The following is a 23,528-nucleotide window of genomic DNA, read 5'->3' as shown; positions in this document are numbered from 1 at the left end:
ATGAAATTTAAAAGTGTTCTAATCGTTTTCTGGAGATTGACTTTGCATTTTTAATTTTTCACCATATCTCAAACAACTCTCCTTACCAAAAGTATATTTTGTTTTTTTGCACTACCAGATTCAAATGTAACACAAACACTAACATTACACCACCAAACTCCACATTTCTCTTGCCCTCAACATTTCACCTACTGGTCTACTATGGGCTGTACCTTATTTATCTACATTATTATCAAAGTGGATATTGTAGCTGACATTTCTAAGGCTGAATGCTCTTCTTAATACCATATACCTTTTAGTAGTCTTTTGCAATATACAAGAATGGCGTTAACAGTATTCTAAGCTCAGGTCTTTGATCGGGCACAGCAGACTTAGACTTAAATTGTAAAAATATTATACTCAAATATGTGCTTCACACTTGAGACCAGTCATCACAGCAAATCTAAATTCCATAGAAGCTAAGAACTTGCTTTATGGCGGAATGGTACCACTGATCTCTTAATTATCCATAAGCCACATACATTCAACATCTCACAGCACAGCTTCTCTTCCCGTTTAAAAAGCATTGTATGTGTTAAGTGAAAATAAGGTGATCACTCTAGCTTCTCTAAAAATGAAGGCCTTTGTACAGACTTTTATTACACTGCTTACCAAAGAGGGCAAATGAAAACTCTTATTTTCAGGCCTTGATGGAAAAACTTGTGTACCAATTATCATACATAAATGTAAAATTTTATTTATCTAGAATGTTAACTGGAATCCAGTAACAAATCTTAACATCATTCCTATTTCTGTGCAACCAACATATTTTTGTTCTGTTTTCTTGTGCCTTCTTTCACCTTCAGGCTTTTCTACCATCCATACTTTTTTCCTCTCTGCGAAAGGATTAAGAACCCACTTCACTAAAGTGGGAATTTTAATGGTTTGACTTAAAATCAAAGCAAATTATAAATTTTAATGCATGAAACAAAAGTAATTGTTTTGTGAATAAAAACACATAAAAATGAAAGGTGTGTTTTCCACTCTGTTAGGAGTGAAAAAGGTCATTTATATATGCTTTACAAGTCACCTGATTATGGTGCCTGTTTTTGTTTTGATTTGGAAATTTGGATTTATTTTCTATTTTATCTTCTCTGACCAGATATGTTCTGTATTTTTAGGTTGTGTTGGTGAGATGGAATGAGCCCTTTCAAAAACTAGCCACATGTGATGCAGATGGTGGAATATTTGTCTGGATTCAGTATGAGGGCAGGTGGTCAGTGGAACTTGTCAATGACCGAGGGGCTCAGGTAAAGTAATATATTAAAGGAGTATTGATGATATTCTGCAAGTTGAGAAAGTATACTTACATGAATAATTCATTATTATTTTTGTAATGAGTAGGTTGTACAATATCATACGATCTTTCCAGTCCCATAATTTAAAAGACTTCAGATAAGTTTGCCAGAAGACACTAAAAAATGAAATTTAGAGGTAGATAATATTTCTTGACTTGCCAAGTGCAAAGAGTGTTGCAGCATTTTACTTTTAAGTTAGCAAACCGTATAGAGCAATATTTAAAATAGTTAAAAGAAGCATAGAAAAAACAGTCGGTTCAAGGTAGATAGGGCATTTTGGATCCAAGTTAGTGAGTTTACAGCAGGGAGCACTGGATGATTGTTGTGGATGTGAGGTGAGAGTCAAGGTATAAAATATGAGATTAAACTAAATGGGATCTTGCGTCCCCCTCACCCTTTTACAGATGCAGCAAAAATGTAATACCTCGATATTTGGATAATGCCTCACTGCTTTAGGCAGTATGTCAAGCCAGCAGCTACGTTAGACAGAGTGTGATGCTGCATCTTGGCCAGATTAGCTGAATGTGCATTGCTCACAATTAAGCATGCTGTCTAAAATGGTGATTTTAAAGCTTTATAATAAAAAACTGAAAATCAGAATTATTCTTATATTCTATTTTCATTAATTAGAGTATCTTAGCATGAAACAACAGTAATTTAGAAATTTCTTGTTTAAGAGTAAATCGGAACAGGATCAGAAGCAGAACAATACTTTTAGTGTACTGGAGATATTTTGAAAATTTTACTGTTAGTACACCTGTGATCAAAAAGCATAAAAATGGCATCGAAAAAGCTGTATTGTGAAAGGGTGTTGCTGTGTTTTTACTAATGAAGGTGTTAAGCTTATCATTCAAATTATGAAATGCTGATGGATGGATATGTAAAAACATTTTAACAAAATACTGCAGGAGGAACATGATGTCAAAATTAATGAGAGGTAAAACAAACAACCATTCTTTTACAATTGAATGTCAGGTTTTGCCTTTTAACAAGACTATTACATTCAGATTATATTTGAATAGTTACATTCAATCTGGCAGCCCTATTATACATTATAATGTTAATAACACTTAAAATATTATTATAATCTGAAACTGTCATTGTTTTGATTCTACCTTAGCTATTTATTATCAATAGAATAAGCAAGTCAAAGGTAATCAAATAATACAAAATACTCAAATAATAACATAAAGTATAAAAATATGTCAGTGTAGTGAATTCCCATTTCTTTACTGATAGGCTTATGGTGCAAAGGCTAGCTGTATTCTTAATTTACCAGAATCAAACTGTAGATAGGGTTTGCTCAGGAAAAACAGTAATTATTTTCTTTTAGCCATTTTACACATTGATGAGATATATTACACGTTTTTAAGTAAATGAGTATATATATATATTAGCATTGAAAAGTTTTCTAAGAATAATGATTAAAATGATATATATTCAAAAGGTATGACAAACTAACAGTTGTCTGTCTTTTGAAATTAAGTCCTTGGACAGACTTCAAGTTTCATAGTAATATTGCCAAGTTCTCATGTCTTTTTGGTTCTGCCTCAAGAAAGTAACAGCTTTGCAAGAAAAGTGTTTTTTTCCTTCAGCTGTATTATGTACATTTGTCCCTTTTTCTATTTTTTTAATCTCTCTGTGTATTTACCCATTAAAATTTAGTAGAGAACATACTTGTGTTCACATCTTCACCAACCAATTATATAACATTTATATGAAGTTTAGACAGCATTTTGAATTTTTCAGATATAAAATAATGCAAATAGTGAAAGGTACCCTGTGTTCTTCTGAAATACCATAGGTTGGGCATAATCTTTTAAAGGCAAAAAGAAATTAAATACATTTAAGTTTGGTTGGGTTAATCCTGTCAGATAAATGATGTGAAATTCTTGTGGTTCATATCTCTTTTAATGTTGAGCTCCATTCTTTCTGTGTATTTAAAATGTTCTGTTCAAATGTACAGTGGTGTAAAAAACTATTTGCCCCCTTCCTGATTTCTTATTCTTTTGCATGTTTGTCACACAAAATGTTTCTGATCATCAAACACATTTAACCATTAGTCAAATATAACACAAGTAAACGCAAAATGCAGTTTTTAAATGATGGTTTTTATTATTTAGGGAGAAAAAAAATCCAAACCTACATGGCCCTGTGTGAAAAAGTAAATGCCCCCTTGTTAAAAAATAACCTAACTGTGGTGTATCACACCTGAGTTCAATTTCCGTAGCCACCCCCTGGCCTGATTACTGCCACACCTGTTTTAATCAAGAAATCACTTAAATAGGAGTTGCCTGACACAGAGAAGTAGACCAAAAGCACCTCAAAAGCTAGACATCATGCCAAGATCCAAAAAAATTCAGGAACAAATGAGAACAGAAGTAATTGAGATCTATCAGTCTGGTAAAGGTTATAAAGCCATTTCTAAAGCTTTGGGACTCCAGCGAACCGCAGTGAGAGCCATTATCCACAAATGGCAAAAACATGGAACAGTGGTGAACCTTCCCAGGAGTGGCCGGCCGACCAAAATTACCCCAAGAGCGCAGAGATGACTCATCCGAGAGGTCACAAAAGACCCCAGGACAACGTCTAAAGAACTGCAGGCCTCACTTGCCTCAATTAAGGTTCACGACTCCACCATAAGAAAGAGACTGGGCAAAAACGGCCTTCATGGCAGATTTCCAAGACGCAAACCACTGTTAAGCAAAAAGAACATTAGGGCTCATCTCAATTTTGCTAAGAAACATCTAAATGATTGCCAAGACTTTTGGGAAAATACCTTGTGGACTGATGAGACAAAAGTTGAACTTTTTGGAAGGCAAATGTCCCGTTACATCTGGCGTAAAAGGAACACCTAATTTCAGAAAAAGAACATCATACCAACAGTAAAATATGGTGGTGGTAGTGTGATGGTCTGGGGTTGTTTTGCTGCTTCAGGACCTGGAAGGCTTGCTGTGATAAATGGAACCATGAATTCTACTGTCTACCAAAAAATCCTGAAGGAGAATGTCCGGCCATCTGTTCGTCAACTCAAGCTGAAGCGATCTTGGGTGCTGCAACAGGACAATGACCTAAAACACACCAGCAAATCCACCTCTGAATGGCTGAAGAAAAACAAAATGAAGACTTTGGAGTGGCCTAGTCAAAGTCCTGACCTGAATCCAATTGAGATGCTATGGCATGACCTTAAAAAGGCGGTTCATGCTAGAAAACCCTCAAATAAAGCTGAATTACAACAATTCTGCAAAGATGAGTGGGCCAAAATTCCTCCAGAAAGCTGTAAAAGACTCATTGCAAGTTATCGCAAACGCTTGATTGCAGTTATTGCTGCTAAGGGTGGCCCAACCAGTTATTAGGTTCAGGGGGCAATTACTTTTCACACAGGGCCATGTAGGTTTGGATTTTTTTTCTCCTAAATAATAAAAACATTTTAAAAACTGCATTTTGTGTTTACTTGTGTTATATTTGACTAATTGTTAAATGTGTTTGATGATCAGAAACATTTTGTGTGACAAACATGCAAAAGAATAAGAAATCAGGAAGGGGGCAAATAGTTTTTCACACCAATGTATATACTAATAATTTAACGTGCTATATAACTGAATTTACCTTCTGTTTTTGTGACAATTTCTGCTTGTAGTCATGTAATTGAAGATATTAGTTTATACTGTATGATCCATTTAAACTGTTCTGATAATTTTCCATTATCACTTTTAAAGGTGAGTGACTTTACTTGGAGTCACGATGGAACTCAGGCTTTAATCTCTTACCGGGATGGATTTGTCTTGGTTGGATCAGTGAGTGGACAAAGGCACTGGTCCTCTGAAATAAATTTGGAAAGTCAAATTACATGTGGAATATGGACACCGGATGATCAGCAGGTACTATAGTAATTAATTTTTCATTATTACATTGTTACAGGGACCATTTATTTGTAGCTGTTTTTCACATCTCTCTATTATAATAAAAAAAATCCTGGGACGAGACTTGACTTTTTCAGAGAGATACTTTCACGTCCCACGAGACAAGACTTTGTGCCATGGGGCCGGAAATAAAAGACAAAGGATAGATGACAAAGTAGAACGTTGTAAAGAATTCAAAAACTGTGCGATACACATGCAGATCAGGTTAGAGATAATAAAAGTACTAAAATTTGAAAGTCTCAAAAAAATGATAGTAAAGATCACATTAGTGGAAACAAATGGAAATTATTACTTGGTGAAATAATGGAACAGCGAAAAGAGATTGAATATATTGTTCAGATTTAAACTTTAAGTCTGAGACTTTTAGATCTTCTAATTCGTGTTGCCATCAGGGAAAAGTAGTATTTCTTCCCAATGAAGAGGCGTTTCCGTGAGAATTTAAAAGATTTGTTGTTTGGTGAAAGTGAAATCCACATATGCGAGCGGCAGAGACGTGAAGTGGTTGTGCTTAGCGCAGCCTGGGTGGGGTTGGCGAGCGAAGCGAGCTAGGGGCAAAGCCCCATAGTTATACAAAAAAAATAATGGTATGCTCAGTAAGAAACTTATCTCATTACATTTTCTCTTTCTCATCTGACTCTCTTATATCTTTAAAAAAAAAAAACATAATAATTTAATAGTAAATACATGATTGGCCCATGCCCCTGTTAAAGCTGTGTATATTATTGTATAATCAATTATCTATCTACACCTAGTCGAGACTAAGATTAAAATAGCAAAGTAAAAACAAAGGTAGTGTTGTCTGGTAAACGCCATCAGTCTAATACTAATTATTATTACATTTCCTAATCAGGATATTTACTTTTAGAGGATTAGAGCTGTAAGAATGTCTTGCATAGTGCATTTAAGAAGGCATCATGAAAGAAAAATAAATGTTAATAAAACATCAGTTTATTTCTCTCTATTATAAAAAAAAATCCTGGAGAGAAACAGTAGGGTGTCGAGACAAGATCTTCACATTAAGATCATGGAAGACAGTTAAAAGACCTGCGAGGATCTTAAACATGAGACATTGTGCCAAGAGATTGACCCAGGACCATCTCATGATAACGTAGAACATGAGATTCTTGCAAGACACGCCTTATTTACAATCAATATCAAGACAACGGGAAGCAAAACATTCTAAATCAAATCTAAAGGATTTGAGCACACACAGATCCAGGGTCTCCGCGCATATAAAGCATATAAGGACAGTACGTTATAAATGAAATGTTGACTAAGCGAAGAAGAAAGCAGCGCGGAGAAAAGAGACTCAAAAGTGTTGGAGAGAAAAAAGAGCAAAAAAGAAAAAATTTGGGTGCAAATTCAGAAAATAAGGAAAGTAATTATCAGCCTGTAACAAGTGGAATTGAAACAAAGCATGTCTAATCGGGCTCAAAATTAAAGGACAGAGTAAAAGACAATGTAGAACTTCATAAACACATTCACAAACATTGGCGTTATTCACATGCAGAGCAGATTATGAAAGCAGTGGAATTTGAAAGGCTCAAAAAAAAAAAAAGAAAAGTTTGTGCAATACAAATGTGGAGAAAGTTAAAGAAGTTTTTTTCCCTTTAGACTTGACTGCTTTATATGCATGATCTTTTTGTTTACATTGTTTTTGCAGTCTGTTTCCATGGTTATTACTTACAATTATCTAACCATTTGAAACATCAGAACAAGAACTAGGAAACAGACCAAGTGAGGACAAAATACTATGAAAAACATGGCCTGGCTTTTTTGTAACATTCAGTAGCTGGATAACAAGTTAGATGCTATCACTGGATGATTGCCTTCAGGGAGAGAAATGAGGAGCTATTGCATTTTCTGTTTCTTAGAAATGTGTGACGGATGGTGGCGAAGACCTTTACCCAGCCGGGAAGCCTCTGTAATGTGTTAAAAAAGACTTAGTCTGTCTGTGTCATGTTTGGGGAGCTGATGCGCTACCTGGTGGCTACAAGTGTCATATTAAGCAGGATTTATGGCCATCTGCTGGCAAAAACCTGTGTTTAAAATATTTTCTTTTTGCAAACCCAGATATAGCAGCACATAGCACACACATAACAGTACAGCAGCCCGCACAGACCCTGCGACATGGCACACACAAGTTCACCAAAGCCCACATCTTCCTGATGGGAAGGAAGAATGGTAGGCAGTCAGGGAAAACCACATGGAACGTAGGGCTAAGCCAACGAAAAAAACCCATACAGCTCTGTTGGAATCCGAGGCACCATTGCAACCCAGGGAAGACTACCAAATAACAGTTTGGCGGAGATGGAGCCCTTCATAAGGCCCTGTTGCTCAGAATTTATCTAATTGCAGTTATTTATTGGATTGAATCAAATCTTGAAAATGGATTATTTCAAAGAAATAAAAGATTCTGAAATCAGGTTAGATCATATAATCCAGTCTTGGTTTTGATGTGGATCAAGCTTTCCGAATGTGCTGTTCACAATTTTTAGTTGAATTAAGATACCTGCGATCCAAAAAATCAGGATTATCTTGATCCAAGTAGAAGGGTGGAGTCATGGTGTTTCAAGATGTAAAATACGGGGTCGCTCCTTGAAATGCGAACGCTCATCAAAAGTGAAACGTCCCATATACCGCTACTCTTAAGCACAGAGTGGGAAATGCCCACTTCTACCATCTTGGAAAGTAATGTGAACATATTGTTAGCAGTGACTTTTCTCATATTGCTTGTGAAAGGCTCACAGATCACATCATGGATCAGTTGACCTTTCTCTGGCAATCGAGTGTGATCTTTCTGCAGTTAGGCAGTAGTATCTTGTATATATATATATTTGCAACTTGAGCAGAAAAAAATTAATTCCAGACTCGTCACATTGTTTTGAATTTCATTGCATGAAAGGGCATCAGCATTTCAACAACTGACCATCAATGAGTTTGCCTGCTCTTACTTATAACACATGATGCAGTCAAGTATCTGATATACTAATAATGCTGTCAGTATACATAGTGTACAGATCAGACAGGTTTAAATGGGGAAAGGAGAAAACCCAGGATGGCTCATTTTGGACAAGTAATAGACAAGTAAATGCAGCTCACTTGTAAAGTTTTCACAGAAACGACAGACACTGTTGGTTTTCTTTGCATGTGTACACATCTGCCATAAAACACATGTGTGTGTGTGATTATGTGTAAGAAATTCAAAACCTGTGGTACTATTTCAGTACAGCTGTAATCAAATCATTCCAAATTGTGCCTCATTTATGGCTAAGTAACAAGTTGCTTTGCTCCTTCCATTCTCACAAAGAAAGACCACTGTGTATTCTTGCATTGCATTCATTGTCAGTCTGCAATGTCTGAAAACTTTACGTGTGTTCTACTGTTCACATGTGCTCACTTACCTACTGTATATCATATTCATGCTGGCTGTGTACTTTGTTTTCAATGTTGTGTGAAAAGCATTGCAATAATATTTCAAATGAGTTCATAGTAATTTTGTACCTAACTGAAATAACTAGGACACCAGGGGCCTCGTGTATAACGCCGTGCGTAGAACTCGCACTATAACATGGCGTAAGCACAAAAGCCGAAATGTGCTTACACACAGCAAATTCAGATGCAGGAATCTGTGCGTACTCCAACTTCCACGTTCTTCCACTACATAAATCCCGATTAGCGTGAAAACTAACGCTCGTGTATGCGCTTTATGTAACCCCCCTACTCCTCCCAGAATTACGCCTCTTTGAATATGCAAATCAATATAAATCGCCCTTAAGCGCAGCCTTCTGTGAAAAGACAATAGGAAAAGCACGGGGGAAAATATAAGAATTTCAGCGAATACCAAGTGGAGGCAAAGGAAAAACATACTATTTGTTCAAATAAACCATAGTATAATCAACAAAAGGTAGTTGATCGAGTGACATAGCGTGTTGGAGAAACTTGAAAGCTCACATTCACAAAATCGCACAGTGCCGGAAATAAAAAAGAAGTCACATATCAAAGTCGCCGTGAAAAACCGAGTTGTAGCCCACTGTCTGAGTGTCATATGAAAGCTTATTAGGGTACAGAGAAAAAAGGCACACAGTGGGGAAAAAGCACGAAATGTCAACTTCAATCTCGACATTTCCACTTTAATCACGTAGTTTATTTTGTCATTAAAGTAGAACATCATAAACTTCATCTTAAAATCGTTTAATTAAGCAGTTTCTCAAATCACATCATAATTAAAGTTGCACGTTAAATGCTTTGTTTTGTATTTGATCTTCTATGTGCCTATGTGTGGGAATCACTACTTGCTTCTTAAACCGGCTCTCTTCCTCCAACTAGACACAGAATCCATGACATTCGTGATATTACAGTTCTCTGAATAACTCAAACACTGAGATGTATACGTGATATCATTTTCATGATGATAGGAGTTAAAGCACGTTATTAAACATGTGTTTCACTTCGATGAAATAATTTATTGCAGCAGTACTCAGGGCGGCTCTAGGCTTGTGGTGGCACTGGGCAGAGGAAGAATCGGTGGCTCCTTCGCCCGCCCGTCAGTAAGGTAGCTTATGCACGGTGGATGGCCTCGTCCGTTGCAGACACTGCTTAGCCGCCTCGTGCTCATGACACAAGCATTTAACTTTTGCCGAAATTTGTCGCTCCGTTTTTAGCTGAGTTGTTATTTTCTCTTTCTGTTTTATATTCAATCTATATTGGCGTAGCCGTCACTGCAGTCAGTGCTTTTCTTACCCCAAGTAACCGATCGCCATACAATCAGCTCTGTAATAGAAGTTAAGCCATCTGTAAGCTTAGTGCCGATTCTTCAAAACGTTTAGAGAACATTGAAATATCTTTGTAGTACATGTTTAATTATTCTATCCTTAACGAGTACCAGTGAAGAATATAGATTATTTAAATGAAGTTAAAGTTTTATCTGTATAATTTAATAAACCTATTTTGCTGCATTTCATCTTAAAAATGATATCGTCATCATATGTAAATACGCGCTTTATAAAGTGGCTCAGGTTGTGCGATATTATAATTAGTGCAAGTTAACAGTGGGGTGATTGTATTTATAAGTACAAACAGTTCTACAAGGTGCAATTGATTGAGTGCATTTAAAGTTCTTGGGATGAAACTGTTTCTGAACCGCGAGGTCCGTACAGGAAATGCTTTAAAACGTTTTGCAGTGGCTGAGACAGCGTGTCCTTAAAGCTGTATACTGATAATTCTGTTTCCGATCAGTTGCTGCTGTGATTCACACTCAGATACAGTGATATAAATACTCCGAGTCGTGCAGTGAGAGTAATGTGGAAAAAGATGATCAGCTGTGGCAACTCCTAACGGGAGGAGCTGAAAGAAGAAGAAGAAAAATAAGAAGAGGAAGGTGCAGTGAGAGTAACAACGCTAAAGCAGTTATGGTATTTGGAATACTATGGCTGTTCTCTGGACCATTATATTGTTACAAGTTAATTACAATCAGATGCGTTACACTAATAAACAATATGCGGTTAGTTTCGGTGTATTTATAAAGCCGCGTCATGAAAATAAGGAGTAATCACACAGGAACAGTAGCATTGCTTTGACGCTGGGTGCCGCCAGTCTGCAAAACCGAGCGGAGAACTTGCGTACGACAAGGCATGAGGTACCGTGGAAAAGTGCGTGGCTTTACGCCAAGTGTAGGTTTTATACATCGCGATTTGAACGTGGAAAAGTTCTTACGCAACATTTCTGTGCGTACGCACCGTTTATACATGAGGCCCCAGGAGTTTTCAGGTTTTTTTTTCTTTGTCACTTGTACTAAAACAATGTGAGATTGTAAATGTGAGTCATAAAACAGCTGGACTAATTTTACCCACTTTTTTAAATATTACGAAGCACCATTAATGAGATCAACCCCTGATTGCGACAGTTGTGTATTGCTTGAATATGTATTTTTGTTTCTATGAATATTTTGTCAGTACTGCTCTACTACACATACATAGTTTGTTTTTGTGTATTATCTTATGGAATATTTCACTTTGGTAGTGCATGGTGTAATGGTATGTGCTATTTCTGCTCCAGTTGATGTGCAGTTTACAGATTATCACTGTGAGTAAGATATTTGTTAGGTTGATTATTCTTACCTGGCCCAGAATGTTGGCGAATATGTGAGTCTAGCCTGTGATAGTCTTAGTTGATTTTCAGTCATTCTTTTATTCATTTCAGGTGCTATTTGGGACAGCAGATGGTCAAGTGATTGTGATGGACTGCCATGGACGCATGCTTGCCCATGTGCTTCTTCACGAATCTGATGGAATTATCAGCATGTCCTGGAACTACCCTAGCTTTCTCGTGGAGGACAGCAGTGAAAGTGATACAGATTCTGATGACTACTCGCCTCCTCAGGGTACCTCCTTAATTTACTTGCAGTGAAATTCTTAGTTTGTTTTCATTTTCACTTTATTAGTATATTTTTCTAATATAGTTTGTTTACAAATATATTCATTACTCGGATATATACATTACCTATACATGTGTTTATTTAGTATATAAATAAATACACCAACTAGATTGTCTGGAAATGTGCTGTTGTAGGAAACAGCAAGGCAATAAAATATTAACCAGTTATACTTTTCTAATTATGGATGCTCTGATCAAGCTTTTTTTATGCCTGATACTGAACACTGATAGCATGTTTTACTGGATCAGCATATTTCAATACCAATTCTTATTAATTATACGGTACTTGTTTCTTACCAAAACTAACACTGTATTACACATATAAACAAATAAAAAACTGTATAAACCTTTAGAAAAGCTACAAATATATCAGGAGTTCATGAGATGTTTATCAAGAAGATGCAAACAAGGCTAACACATTTTCAGGTAAAACAGATAACTTTTGCTGTTACACTAACAAGCCTATTTTCTGTAAATGGCAATTTGTTTATCTTCTTTTTCTAATTGAACATGTAAGGCTTCTGTACTTAACATAAGGTCATTTACCATCCAAAATCAGACAAAAGAGGACCCAAAGAGATTCTTTAAGTATTTATATATATATATCTATATATATATATCAATCAACATTTATTTATATAGCACATTTTCATACAAAAAATGTAGCTCAAAGTGCTTTAGAAAATGAAGAATAGAAAAATAGAAGACACAATAAAAAATAAACATAAGTCAACATTAATTAACATAGAATAAGTAAGGTCCGATGGCCAGGGTGGACAGAAAAAACAATAAAATCTGTAGGGATTCCAGACCAAGAGACCGCCCAGTCCCCTCTGGGCAATCTACCTAACATAAATCAAACAGTCCTCTTTGTATTTAGGGTTTTCATGGAAGGACTTGATGATGATGGTCACGTAGACTTCTGGCTTTCAGTCCATCAATGTTGGAGCATCATGATGCTTTGAGTAGGTGGTGGTGGCAGGCCGCCACCACAAAGAAACCGGAAAAGAAACAGAAAGAGAGTAGGGGTCAGTATGGATTTTAGAGCCACATGAATAGTTATTATGATGAATTGAACATACAGAGTATCAGGATTAAGTTAAAGTGAAGTTATAAAAGGCCATGTTAAAGTAATGTGTTTTCAGCAGTGTTTTAAAGTGCTCTACTGTATTTGCCTGGCGAATTCCTATTGGCAGGCTATTCCAGATTTTAGGTGCATAACAGCAGAAGGCCCCCTCACCACTTCTTTTAAGTTTAGCTTTTGGAATTATAAGGAGACACTCATTTGAAGATCTAAGGTTACGATTTGGAATATAAGGTGTCAGGCATTCCGATATATAAGATGGAGCGAGATTATTTAAGGCTTTATAAACCATAAGCAGTATTTTAAAGTCAATCCTGAATGACACAGGCAACCAGTGTAGTGACATCAAAACTGGAGAAATGTGTTGGATTTTCTTTTCCTAGTTAGGATTCTAGCAGCTGCATTCTGCACTGTTGCAAATGATTTATGTCTTTTTTGGGTAGTCCTGAGAGGAGTGCGTTACAGTAATCTAGTCTACTGAAAACAAAAGCGTGAATTAATTTCTCAGCATCTTTCAATGATATAAGAGGTCTAACTTTGCTATGTTTCTTAAGTGAAAAATGCTGTCCTAGTGGTCTGATGAATATGCATTTAAAATTCAGATTACAGTCAACAGTTACCCCTAAGTTTTTTACTTCCGTCTTAACTTTTAATCCTAATGCATCAAGTTTATTTCTGATAACCTCATTGAATCCATTATTGCCAATTACTAAAATTTCAGTTTTCTCTTTATTTAGTTTGAGAAAATTACTATTCATCCATTCAGAAATACCAGTAAGACATTGTGTTAGTGAATCGAAAGAGTCGGAGTCATCAGGTGCTATTGATAAGTACAGCTGTGTGTCATCAGCATAGCTGTGGTAGCTCACGTTGTAACCTGAGATAATCTGACCTAACGGAAGCATGTAGATTGAGAAAAGCAGCGGACCCAGGATAGAGCCTTGTGGAACACCATATGGATATCATGTGTCTTTGAGATGTGATTACCACAACTCACAAAGAATTTTCTCCTGCCAGGTAGGATTCAAACCAATTTAAGACACTGCCAGAGAGGCCCACCCATTGACTAAGGCGATTTCTAAGAATATTGTGATCAATGGTGTCAAATGCAGCACTCAGATCTAAGAGGATGAGAACAGATAAATGGCCTCTGTCTGCATTTACCCCAAGTCATTTACTACTTTTAACGAGTGCAGTTTCTGTGCTGTGATTTGTTCTGAAGCCTGACTGAAATTTATCAAGAATAGCATGTTTATTGAGGTGGTCATTTAACTGCATAATGACTGCCTTCTCTAGAATTTTACTTAAGAAGGGCAGGTTAGAGATGGGTCTAAAATTTTCAAAGGCAGAGGGTCAAGATTATTTTCTTGAGCAGGGGTTTAACTACAGCAGTCTTAAGACAGTCTGGAAGACCCCGTATCTAATGACAAATTACTATGTCAGAATATTGTCAATTAGCGCCTGATATTTCTTTGAAAAACCTTGTTGGTATTGGGTCAAGGGCAGGTGGAGGGTTTCAGTTGAGAGATTATACTATGTAATTCAGGTAAATCTATCCTGGTGAAAGCATTTAATTTGTTTATAATGGAGTACCGGGGCTTTGGAGGTTCTGCAGTGTTGGGGAGATATACTATGTTATCTCTAATATCATTAATTTTTTGATTGAAAAATACAGCAATGTTCTCACAGGTTTCACTGGAAGTATTCTGGGGCATTCCTTTGTGTTACCTGGGTTTAACAGACGATCAATTGTAGAAAATAAGACTCTGGGATTACTAGCATTGTTATTTATAATATTAGAGAAATAGCAGCGCCTCTCAAGACGGACTGTGTTATTGTATTCTGTTATTTTAACCTTCAATATCTCATAATGGATAGTTAGTTTAGTTTTCCTCCATTTACGCTCAGCTCTACGACATGTTTTTTTTAAATCAGACACTCTTTGGGTCTTCCATGGAATAACAATACTAGAAGATTTTTTAACTGTCTTTTCAGGTGCAACTATGTCAACAGCAGTTCTTACTTTAGAATTAAAGTTTTCCACTTTACTATTTACATTATCCTCGCTATTATAGTTGGCACTATAAACGGACTGATTGCTTAGAATGTTTGTAAGTTTTAAAGCTGCTGATGAGTCAAAGAAGCGTTTTTTAACAAAATGCTTCTCATGAGTGTTTTCTATCTTTATTTCTATATTAAATAGTAGAAGGAAATGGTCTGATAGACCAATATCAATGACCTGCTTTATATCAACTTTAAGTCCTTTAGTAATCACTAAGTCTAACGTATGACCTGCTTTATGTGTAGGCTGATTAACGAGCTGTCTCAAATCAAAAGAGTCCAGGAGGTTCATGAATTCCTTTACTTTTGGTCACACTGATTGTCGATATGAAAGTTAAAGTCGCCGACTATTAAGAGTGTGTCATAGTTTGTAATTAAAATTGACATTAAGTCAGAGAATTCCTCAAGAAAGAGCGTTATATTTAGGAGGTCTATACACGGATAATACTAGAACGTGAGAATCTCCATGAATAACAACGGCGAGATACTCAAAGGACTTAAATTTACCAAAACTAACATCTTTACATTTTAATCGCTCGAGTAAATGTTTGCCAATCCGCCCCCTTTTTCCCCTGGCGGTCTGCACGAGTAAAACTGTAATCCGGAGGCGCAGATTCGATTAAAACAGCCGCCATTGAGTTAAGCCATGTTTCATTTAGTGCAATAAAATCAATGTTTCTATCACTAATAAGATCGTTTATAAAAAATGTCTTGTTAGTTAAAGCTCTAACATTTAATAGTGCCATATTTAATGTTTCTGAAGGGCAGAGCTGAATTTTATGCGTGTTATTGGTATTCGAAACAAAAATTAAGTTATTTTTGTTAACGCCGATCTGTGTGTATTTTTTATGTAATCTACAATCCGTTTTATAGTTTAATGCATTGTTGATCTGAAGTAGTAATTACAATTAAATTATTGGTGTTTATGCCGCACTGCCTAGATTTTTTTACGTGCATTAAGATTTGTTATTAGATTATTAATGTTGTGCACTTTAACAGAAGACTGTGTTAAGCCATTATGTCCTATCAAAGCAGTAGCATTACGGAAGGGGTTAAAAGTAGAAGTAGACAGTCAAGATAGACGAATTACCTTAGCGATGTTTTCGGAGAGGACCCGGGCCAAATCTATTCGGATGCAGTCCATCCCGCTTGAAGAAGCGCGGCCTTTCCCAAAAAAGATCCCAGTTGTCAATAAACCCGATGTCCTGAGTCTCGCAGAAGCCTCTCAGCCAGTTGTTTAAACCCAGCAGACGACTGTAGTATTCATTCGAATTCATTTGAAAATGAATATAAATAATAAGCTGGTTAAATTTGCAGATGATACTAAGCTAGGTGGAAAGGCAGATAATCTAGAATCTGTTGAATCAATATAGATGGACATGAATAGCACACAATGCAAGTAAATGTAAAATATTACACATAGCAAGTAACAATGCTAGGTTTCAATACACACTGAGATATCTGAGAAAAGAAAGTATACCTTATGAGAAGGATTTAGGAGTCATAGTGGACTCATCACTATCAACTGCCAGGCAGTATTCATAAGCCATTAAGAAAGCTAACAGAATGCTAGGTTATATAGCATGTTGTGTAGAGTACAAGTCAAACAAGGTTATGCTTAAACTTTTTAAAGCACTGGTTAGATCTCATCTGAAATACTGTGTACAGTTTTAGATTCCAGGCTACAAAAAAAGATATAGAGGCACTAGAAAGAGTACAGATAAGATTGAGTTGGCTAATTCCAGGGCTGCAGGGTATGAGTTATGAGGAATGATTAAAACTTAGTGGACAGGACTGGCATGCTTTTTTGGGTTGAATTATCTGTTCTCATCTAGACTGTTCTAGTATTCAAATGAAATTGGCTTGCAATGCTACAACATTGTATTAACACATTTTGAAAAGAAATCCAGCAAATGCTATGTCTAGAAAACCTTTTTGTTAGGGATAAGATAATTTTATCATGTGATTGCCTTAATCATGCCAATCATTTAATACAATGAAAAAAAATCTTTTTATTTCCACTTTTATCTCTTTATGGAAATGTTCGTTGTTATTTTTATAACTCGTGGTGCGTTTATCCATCCATCCACTTATCATCTGATACTTAACTGGGTCTGGATCACAAGGGCTGTAGTCTAAGCAAAAATGACCAGACATGCCTTTTTCCATACTACTTCCTCCAATTCGTCCGATGGGTACCAAAGTGTTCCCAGGCCAGATGAGAAATATACTCTCTCCAGCTTTTCCTGGGTCTGCCCGGAGGACTCCTCTCGGTTGGACATGCCCAAAACACCTTCCCAGGGTGGCATCCAAGAGTCATCCTAATCAGATATTTGAACTTCCTCAACTGGCTGCTTTTGATGCAAAGGATCAGCAGCTCTACTTTGAGCTCTTCCTGGATGTCTGTGCTTTCTGTGCTATCTGGTAGGCAGAACCCAGATGCCCTGTGAAGGTCACTCAGTTCTTTTTGTCATTATGCAGAGCTCATGACAATAGGTGAGATTAGGGATATAGATTGACCAGTAAATTGTCTGCATGACTGTGGATGCTGCTCTGATGTGCACGTTGATCTCCTATTCCCTTCTTCCCTCACTTGTAAACAAGATCCCAAGATACTTAAACACCTGCGCTTGAAGCAGCACCTCATCCCCAAGCATTAGAGTGTACTGCCATTGACTAGAGGGTTGCCGCCATGTGACTTCTTGTCTGTGTTTTGGGAGGAGTCCTGGAAGCTGCTCCCACTGGGGAATACTGTGGGACTTTAATGCTCATGTTAGCAAAGACAGTGAAACCTGGAAGGGTGTGATTGGGAGGAACGGTCTGCCTGATCTAAACCTGAGCCGTGTTATGTCAAGATTAATCGCTTTTAATATCATAATGTATAAAGTCCCATTTAAGGAGCAGAGGCTTAGCATTCGTTCTCTGAATGGACGTCAACAGATGTCTGTTTAAGCATCCATCCATTTTTTAACCATTGCACACATCCGGAATTATGCACGTAGGACTGTGGAATATGGGGGGAAACTGTATCACCATCAGTTCTAATAACAATTGTAGCAAGTAAATATCAAGACAAGTTTCAGCTGAAATGGCTGTTTGACTTGTGTACACTGGTGATGAAATGAACTGCTCCATTTGTTAATATGAAAATAAAATTTATATAGTGTACTGATGTTTTGACATACAAAGCATGGCTCTCTGGATTGACAACATATACAGGCACACAGGGAAGAGACATGCTGAATATGAATTTGCCAATGCTAAATTTGTGTCAATTCTTTGGTTTTTGAAGGCCAACTAATATTCATGACCTTAACATTTGACGAACACAGTGAAAACACATACAATTTATCATATATTTGAATGGTATGTTGGCAAATATAATTTCACTCATCCATTAAATATTATTATTTAGTGATGAAGATACATTTCTTACAATGGCAAATATAAAATCTCTGAAAAACAAAATTTTAAAAGCATGTTGTTATAAAAACAGCTTTAAAGCATTTGTTTAAATTATAACATCTTGAATTATCTTGGAATTTACTAATTCAACAATGCATATATTATAATGTTTGAATTTATATATACATATATTATATAATATTACAGTATATATATATATATATATATATATATATATATATATATATATATATATATATATATATATATATATATATATATATATATATATATATATATATATATATATATATATATATATATATATATATATATATATATATATATATATATTTATATATATATATATATATATATATATATATATATATATATATATGTATATATATATATATATATATGTATATATATATATATATATATATATATATATATATATATATATATATATATATATATATATATATATATATATATATATATATATGTATATATATATGTGTATATATATATATATGTATATATATATATATATGTATATATATATATATATGTATATATATATATATATATGTATATATATATATATATATATATATATGTATATATATATATATATATATATATATATATATATATATATATATATATATATATATATATATATGTATATATATATGTATATATATATATATATATATATATATATATATGTATATATATATATATATATATATATATATATATATATGTGTGTGTGTGTGTGTGTGTATGTATATATATATATATATATATATATGTATATATGTGTATACATATACATATATACATATACATATATATATGTATATGTATATGCACATACACACACATATACGCTAAAAGTGTATTTTTCTCTTGCAAGATTATAACTATAGTTTTTAAGAAAAGACCATAGTTCTGCTGATTTAATCTTTTGATACTCACATTACACTAATAATTCTTTTGTTTCTTAATGACATTTTTTGTTTTTTATGTTTTTGTAGTAACTGCCATGCCTTTACTTATAGACAACAGCTAATTCTGTGACATTATGATTAGATTACAACAGTGGTTGATTAGCATGTTAAATATAAAAGAAAATTAAGTGTGGTTATCATTATTTTAAATGAATAACTTGGTGATTAACACCCTTTGAGGTTTAGTCTTGTTGAATACATTTCAGAAGTAATTTTTGGTTTAAAATTGCCTTGATTATTATTTATGTGCAATCAGTGACATTAAAATTCATTACATTTCCAAGAATGTCCGTAATGAGGAATGTAACTGATTATCAAGTAATTTTATGACAGATACAAAGTAGCTCAAATTAGAAATTAACGATCGGTTATCGGAAACTCAAGATGGAGCAGGGATGTTTTAAATATGCAAATTATATTTATGCCTTCTGTAGTTTAAAAAAAAAAAAAAAGATTAAAGTTTAAATTGTTTGGTATTAAGGTAACTGTGATATTGCTGTTTGAGGTAGTGGTCCCTGCATTTAGTCATTTAAAACAATTTCTAAATTTACATTCAGTTCTGCCTAAATTGGATACTTTTGTTTTACATACTTGTTTTAGTTCTATTTTTCTTTTGCAAGCAGATTATAATACAAAGAAAAGAATGGGTTAACCTGAACTTGTCTAATCTTCCCTCCAGTGCACTTTTATTAGTATTGTTATTTTATATAGACATATTATAGCCTTAATGTTTTTCTTAAAGGTGGACTAAACCAAACACAAGTTAATTTCTGATGATGTGTAAAGACCTGTAAAAATGCTTTCTACGTATAATGTTTAAATAAAAGGATATGAGATCTGATTGATTAATTCAACATTTAACATGCCAGTATTACACATTTACAGTATTTTAAAGATTAATATTTGGCCTGGTTATTATGAAATTATTGGTAGATGAAAGTACAAATAACTAACTTAATTCTAACAATTGATAAGGAATATGCATAAAACCTACCTCTGAATTCTTAGCATTCATAAACAGATTATTATTTTTCCTCCAAAAAAAATTCCACTTTGAGCATGTGGAATCTGTGATTAAGATCTTGGCAAAAACTGTTAAATCAGTGGTAAAGTTTCAGTCTTATTACTGCGACTTACACAGCATCTGGTTCTGCAACATTTAATATTAATAAGTTTTAAAGAACTGCTAAGCATCAGTCTGTTTGTCTGAATTTTGTTATAATGAGCCACATATGGGCACTTACTAGACTCAAAACTGCAGCTTTCAAGGTTCAATCTGTAACCGCTTTAGATTCACTTAATTGTAACTAATAGATGTGAGGCAAGGCTTTAACACTACAATTACCAGAGCCTACGAAAAAACTCGTAATTCCGTCCCACCTTAAATCGCTTCTTAAATCCCTTCACACCTCTCCGCCAGCGCCCTTTGTCTTCTAAATGTGCTGATAAAGAGAAGCTTGGAGCAGCCGGCTATTCCATCCCCCCACCAATTTAGAACGTGCACAAACTTCTCTCAGCTTATGCCTTGATTGAGTATTTGGGAGTGAAGTGGAGTTTTAGAGTGGAAATAATAGATCGTTGTTTGGAACACACGCATTTCATGTCTGTTCCGTTTCTACAGTAATCTGTGTCAACACATTGTTAAAACAGAAACGTTTTTTATATTCTAGTAGTAGATGACAAAATGTAGGCATAAACTATATAATGTATGAAGCCTGAAGTCCAAATAGCAAAGAAACATTTTCAGAAGAATAACACAATTGCGCTTTTATTCAAAAATATAACTGCAGAAACAAAAAGCCGCCTTAACATGAGACATTGACAGCAGTTTATTGTAACTGCTTCCGTGGTTTAGGTCACGAGTTCGATCCTGCGCCCCTCTGTTTTGAGACATAAACTGCTCTTAGTCTTACTGTTTTAGAATAAAAGCATACATTTGATTTCAGTCTGTAACAGCCGGTGCAATTTATGATCCTTGTAAAGTTTAGCTTTTTTTTTTTTTTTATTCACTTTTCATTCTCTCAGTCGCGTTCAGAATCAATCCATAAAACTCCATCTGACACGGCTGTTTTCACTAAAGATGCGCTATAGCTCTGCAGTGTACCACGATGCATACTAACATGCATACATGCCCGTTTGAGCATGCTCAAACACAAGAACATAAGTTGGTGTAAAAGTATAACAAAACAACGGGCAGATGGGGAGTGTCTGATGATTGCATATAGCGCCGAACTTACTGCTCTTTACCATTCTCTCCTCTGCATGCCCTGGAGTACAAAAGAAACAGAATACAGATGCGCTATAGCTCTGCGTTGTATCACGATGCATACTAACGCACCAAAAAAGGGTTCTGACACACAGACACTGTGAATAGTTATTATGAAGAATTGAACATACAGAGTATCAGTATTAAGTTAAAGTGAAGTTATAAAAAGGCCATGTTAAAGTAATGTGTTTTCAGCAGTTTTTTAAAGTGCTCTGCTGTATTTGCCTGGCGAATTCCTATTGGCAGGCTATTCCAGATTTTAGGTGCATAACAGCAGAAGGCCGCCTCACCACTTCTTTTAAGTTTAGCTTTTGGAATTATAAGGAGACACTCATTTCAAGATCTAAGGTTACAATTTGGAATATAAGCGTGTCAGGCATTCCGATATATAAGATGGAGCGAGATTATTTAAGGCTTTATAAACCATAAGCAGTATTTTAAAGTCAATCCTGAATGACATACACAGGCAACCAGTGTAGTGACATCAAAACTGGAGAAATGTGTTTGGATTTTATTTTCCCTGTTAGGATTCTAGCAGCTGCATTCTGCACTCGTTGCAAACGATTTATGTCTTTCTTGGGTAGTCCTGAGAGGAGTGCGTTACAGTAATCTAGTCTACTGAAAACAAAAGCGTGAATTAATTTCTCCGCATCTTTCAATGATATAAGAGGTCTAACTTTAGCTATGTTTCTTAAGTGAAAAATGCTGTCCTAGTGGTCTGATGAATATGCGATTTAAAATTCAGATTACAGTCAACGTTACCCTAAATTTTTTACTTCCGTCTTAACTCTTAATCCTAGTGCATCAAGTTTATTTCTGATAACCTCACTGAATCCATTATTGCCAATTACTAAAATTTCAGTTTTCTCTTTATTTAGTTTGAGAAAATTACTATTCATGCATTCAGAAATACCAGTAAGACATTGTGTTAGTGTATCGAAAGAGTCGGAGTCATCAGGTGCTATAGATAAGTACAGCTGTGTGTCATCAGCATAGCTGTGGTAACTCACGTTGTAACCTGAGATAATCTGACCTAACGGAAGCATATAGATTGAGAAAAGCAGCGGACCCAGGATAGAGCCTTGTGGAACACCATATCGGATATCATGTGTCTTTGAGATTTGATTACCACAACTCACAAAGAATTTTCTACCTGCCAGGTAGGATTCAAACCAATTTAAGACACTGCCAGAGAGGCCCACCCATTGACTAAGGCAATTTCTAAGAATATTATGATCAATGGTGTCAAATGCAGCACTCGGATCTAAGAGGATGAGAACAGATAAATGGCCCCCACGCTCGCCTGACCTAAATCCAATAGAACATCTCTGGTACATTATGTTTTAGTCCATCCAACACCGCCAGGTTGCACCTCAGACTGTTCAGGAGCTCAGTGATGTCCTGGTCCAGATCTGGGAGGAGATCCCCCCCCAGGACACCATCCATTGTCTCATTAGGAGGATGCCATGACATTGTCAGGCATGCATACAATCACATGGGGGCCATACAAGTAGTATGATTTTAAATTGTTGCAATGAAATTTTGGCAAAATGGACTTGTCTGCCGCCTCATTTTTTCACTTTGATTTTCGGGGTGTCTGTGAATTCAGCCCTCTGTATATTGATAATTTTAATTTCCATCAAACGATGTGGCATCCTTTCATTCCTAGCACATTACCCAGTCCGTATCATTATGGATATCTAGCATGATTTTTTTTTTCCCATTGAGATCTGTTGTGTTTTCAAAGTGTTCCTTTAATTTTTTTTGAATAGTATATAAGCCCATCATTTTTTAAAATACCCATGCAAAGGTGCTGGAGAAAGTATTTAAAATGCTCAATGCTCTATCTGTTAAATTAAGACAGATTTTAAAAAGGACAGTCATTCTACAGGTGCTGGTCATAAACTTAGAATATCATGACAAAGTTGATTTATTTCAGTAATTCCATTCAAAAAGTGAAACTTGTATATTAGATTCATTCATTACTCACAGACTGAT

The 23,528-nt window shown here is 35.3% G+C and overlaps 1 protein-coding gene across 1 annotated transcript in view; it reads left to right on the top strand.

Moving 5' to 3' along the window:
- tulp4a (TUB like protein 4a) overlaps nucleotides 1-23,528 on the top strand; it is a 130,390-nt gene that overhangs the window by 45,762 nt on the left and 61,100 nt on the right. The window contains exons 3-5 of the mRNA XM_039747780.1: nucleotides 1,161-1,289; nucleotides 5,057-5,218; nucleotides 11,462-11,642. Of these exons, the coding sequence (XP_039603714.1) occupies nucleotides 1,161-1,289; nucleotides 5,057-5,218; nucleotides 11,462-11,642 (472 nt within the window). The remainder of the gene's footprint in view (nucleotides 1-1,160; nucleotides 1,290-5,056; nucleotides 5,219-11,461; nucleotides 11,643-23,528) is intronic.

This window comes from Polypterus senegalus, chromosome 3 (assembly GCF_016835505.1).
Source record: "Polypterus senegalus isolate Bchr_013 chromosome 3, ASM1683550v1, whole genome shotgun sequence".
In the NCBI taxonomy this organism is placed as follows: Eukaryota; Metazoa; Chordata; class Cladistia; order Polypteriformes; family Polypteridae; genus Polypterus; species Polypterus senegalus.
Note: the sequence above shows the minus strand (reverse complement) of the source record. Positions and strands in the feature narration are given on the sequence as shown.